This window comes from Dipteris shenzhenensis, chromosome 25, assembly GCF_047967505.1.
Source record: "Dipteris shenzhenensis isolate YYH24624 ecotype China chromosome 25, Dip_SZ_1.0, whole genome shotgun sequence".
Lineage (NCBI taxonomy): Eukaryota > Viridiplantae > Streptophyta > Polypodiopsida > Gleicheniales > Dipteridaceae > Dipteris > Dipteris shenzhenensis.
The window spans coordinates 28,344,363-28,348,596 of record NC_141620.1 but is presented as its reverse complement, the minus strand read 5'-3'; the positions used below and the strand labels follow the sequence as shown (position 1 = coordinate 28,348,596).

Below are 4,234 nucleotides of genomic sequence, written 5' to 3'. Positions count from 1 at the left end.
GCACCCATATCTTCATCGAATCCATGCCATCATTACCAAACACCGAAAACATGTGGCACCGAGTTATGAGATCCTAGAGCTACCCATGATTGGGATTTTTGACATGAGAAGAGTGCAATCTTTCTATTGATTAGCTTTCTGCCTATGCTGATCAATTGGTACTTTTTAGTAATACTTGCTTGGTATTTCATTAGTTTTGGGTCACTTGCAGTACTGTAAGAACCTTTAGTAGCTCTCAGCTTTCAGCTTATTTATTCTATCGTTCTCTTTGATGAGACAACACTAGCAGATGTATCAACTGTTTTAGTCTCATAGGCCGTTTGGCCTTTTAGAGATGTTAATCTCTCTCTCTCTCTCTCTCTCTCTCTCTCTCTCTCTCTCTCTCTCTCTCTCTATATATATATATATATATATATATATATATATTTGTGTGTGTGTGTGTGTGTGTGTGTGTGTGTGTGTTTTCTATTTTCAATGTATGTCCCCCCATACATTGAAAAGAGAAACACAATATTATTATAGTATGGTGTAGTTTTGAAAATAGAAAACACATAGTATTAGTATAATTGATTCCTTAGGTAGACCATAATAAGTCTCTCTCGCTCTAAGCTCTCTCTCTCTCTCTCTCTCTCTCTTCTTGCATAGGTAGAAGTAGGATAGAAGGAGCTAAAGTTGCTAGGTTTCCTCTTCAAGAGGTGGAAAGCATCAATGTATGAATCTTTCTTATATCAATATAATACAATATTTTTCTACTTCAAAAAAAGTAATTGAGTTGTTAACCAAGGAGATGTCTCCATAATTCCATGATTCCAAGATCCCATGAGAAAGGCATAGAATCTGATCTAGAAATCGATAATATTAGAAAGGCGCCTATGTTTAAGTATAAATTAAAATCCCTATGATTTTTAAAAAATCTACAAGAACATTTGAATCTTTTCTTGATTTATATAAATAAAGCCCATAAGCATGTAAATTGTTCTGGGTGAAAAGTGGTATTTTTAAAACCTCTCTTGTTAAATACATATTCTGGGGTTATAAAATTTCAATGACCCCCTCGCGGAGAACAAAACATATAAAGCCAAGGAAGGCTCAAATAGTAAGCTTAATATCTCCCCAAATTCAAATAGAGATAAGCAACAAGGATTGCAAACATCCTAGGAGAGAGAGACACCGAGGAGACACCAAAAACATGAATTGCTAACACAAATAAGCAAACAACCAAGAGGAATTGCAAACGTCCTAGAAGAGAGAGACACCTAAAATAGGAATTGCATGCACTTAACACGAGATGGCACCAACATGCTCGTGCATATTTCCTTATCATTTGAAAAACAATACCTAGAAATACATAACATGGCACCCTCATGGCCTCACATGGATGCTATAGCACTACCTAGGTAGTGCTTACAAGATGATTACAATGATGCATCTACAATCTAAGCATCCTTATCCTTGATTGTCTCCATATCAACATGATTACAATGATGCTTACCCTCTTCTTGGATTTAAGTTTAGCCTATATCACATATCAACGTCCCTCTTGCATAACCAAACTTATCAAAACCTCATGGTCACCATACCATACTGCATTCAAAGTATAAACTCCTAAAGCCATCGCCAACCGCATCAAGGCTCATCTAAAGCTCATATCATCATATCACGAAAATCCATTACTATAAAATAAAGTGAGTGAAACCTACATGCCACACTAGAGAAAAAAAACAGTCGTGTGACATAGTTGAGATACAACTCATTGGACATACTTGAGATACAGATCTATACGTGAATTCGTGGATCATGGAATGCATGGCATGCCTGATGGCAATATGTTTAGATTGTAACGCAATCACTAGATCTATGCAGAAAATTTCGAGATAATATCGACGGAATCTATGGCCTGGAAGGATCTTGTAAACGTGTATGGCTTTACAGTAGTCTGAGCCTTTTCAATTTTAATTTGCAGTGCTTAGAGACAATGTGAGCATTCCCTGCAGCAGATATGTTGCTGATTTCCACATCGCAGTTAACCCTGAATTTGGAATCCTTTGATTTCCAGCTTCCGACCTTCAGTCGAACGTGGGCTGTGCCATCTGCTTGCAACCAGATGCTGCTGTTGCTGGCCAGGTTTGTTTGCAACATCGTTCCGGTGGAATTTGTCAACGGGATATCCGTCCCCATCATCTGCAAGAGCAGCTGCGTTGTGTTCCTGTGGCCCTGGTAGAATGGCGGTATCGAGCCCGTCCCAATTTCTACGTCTGCATATAACAGGGCCACATCAATTGCATCGTAATAAATCCCTATCTTCTTGTTGGGGTTTTCTGCCAGCACTGTGAATGTCACATCGGCGCTTAGATACAAGGCTGCATCAGAAGACGAAGGCGCTGCCGTCGTGTTGAAGTTAGAGATGTGCGCATCGGTGACGGAAAATCTGGGCGCTTTTGGATGCAAAACCAAGTAGAGTACAAACGCTGCAATCCCTAGAAGTACAAGGAAGGTTGACAGAATGCCACAAAGACATGCAAAGCACCAACAAAACGGGTTGGAACGACGGCGGCGAGGGCGATAACGTTGGGGGGCAGCAAGCGGAACGGGAGGGTAATAGGAAGTGTCCTGGGTTTTTTTAAGGAAGCTGCGTTCCTGCTCTTTCCGAATGTCGTGCTCGGGCAGGTTTATGGCGAATGCATTCGTAGTGGATTCAGGAAACACAGGTGCTGAAGGAGCGATAGGATGGACTTTATCGGCCATAGATACTTGTTAGAGATACAGAAAGATTGGCAGCATCCGGAGCGAGCTGGAGAAGGCAAAGATCGAGCAATTACGACGGGACAATTAACAGCAACCACTGCAGTTTGAAAGCTCGATCTGCAGCAAGAGAGATAGATGGTAACAGGAACTTCGTTTGATGTATAAGTTTGTGAAAATGCCGCGTAACAACAGCAGGTTGCCGTGTACAATTGAATCATTCAAACGATTCACGCGCTCTGCTTGTGCAATTCATGTCGACAAGTCCAAATTACACGGCAGTATATTCAAAGAAAGAAGAGCTGGGTGATGCTTCAAAACACGGCAGCGACAATATTTTCACCGACTCATCATGCCTAGAAATCTTACCCACGAGGCAACATCCAAATGATGGGCGCCCGCAATTCGATCGGAAAAACTGAGTCGATGATCCCTTCAACGTCCCCTAAAGAATTATCCATTCAAACAATGACGGAAATTTTCTATTGATTCTCTCTAAGGGCTTCTCCTTTGAGCCTAAAAGGCAATTAAAGAATTATCCATTCGAAATTTCCGATTGTACACTAAGCGCTTTTGCTTTGAGGGCTTGGCTATTAAAAGCCAATTTTTGTAGGATCATCTCCATAAATGGAAATCTTAAACACACAACTTAATTAAGTTTTTCAAAAATTACACGTTTCTACTAGAGCACGGCCTTACTAACATTATTAAATTATTTGCTTTCCTCTTGAGTGTTTTTGGCCTACCCCAATGGGATAGGGTTTAGTAGCCGTTTCTTTGTGAAAGTGAAAAACAGGGCATTTCGAAAATTTCTAATTCATTGGATTTGGGAAATTCATCCATTGGTCCACGTGTCAAAAATTTCTAATTCATTGGATTTGGGAAATTCGTCCATTGGTCCGCGTGCCTTCTCTAATGCATGTTCTTTTAGTGGAGATGCTTCACATTTGCTTGGTGATCGAGAATGGCGTTCTTTATAGAGAGATGCTCATATGCAGATCTTTCTTGGGCGTTTAGCATTCTGTGTATATGTGTTGGCATGGGCTTTAGTGGAGATGCTTTGCATTTGCATGTTCCCGTCTTTCTTGCTGCCCCAAAGTCAGTCGTCTTGCAGCACTCGGCGATGGAGAATGGCGTTCTTTCTCTAGAGAGATGCTTGTATGTAGATCTTTCTTGGGGGGTTGGTGGTCTGTGCATAGGTGCTAGAATGAGCTTTTTGTTAGAAAGATGCTCGCTGGCAACTTCTTGCTGGAGAATTTTGTGGATGGAGGTCCGTGGACGTAGGGGGGAGCTTCTCCTCTGGCGGTCTATTGTGGTAGATGTGAATCGACATCTTCAGCTTTGGGCTCCCTCTTAGTCCCAGTCTTGCCATAGGCCCTCACCTTCAGTAAGGCGGCCCATAGAGTAGAACTGCGGTGTCTCTTGTAGCAAAACATTGATGTAACACAGCAGAACAACGCCCTTCAAGCTCTAAATGGAGAAAACAGCCTTC

At 41.3% G+C, this 4,234-nt stretch overlaps 1 protein-coding gene across 1 annotated transcript; it reads right to left on the bottom strand.

Moving 5' to 3' along the window:
* Positions 1 to 1,711: 1,711 nt before the first annotated feature.
* Positions 1,712 to 2,861, bottom strand: LOC147885700 (NDR1/HIN1-like protein 26). Its single transcript, XM_087396699.1, has one exon. The coding sequence runs from the start codon at positions 2,743 to 2,745 to the stop codon at positions 1,927 to 1,929; it is 819 nt and encodes a 272-aa protein (XP_087252825.1). The 5' UTR covers positions 2,746 to 2,861; the 3' UTR covers positions 1,712 to 1,926.
* Between the last annotated feature and the right edge of the window lie 1,373 nt (positions 2,862 to 4,234).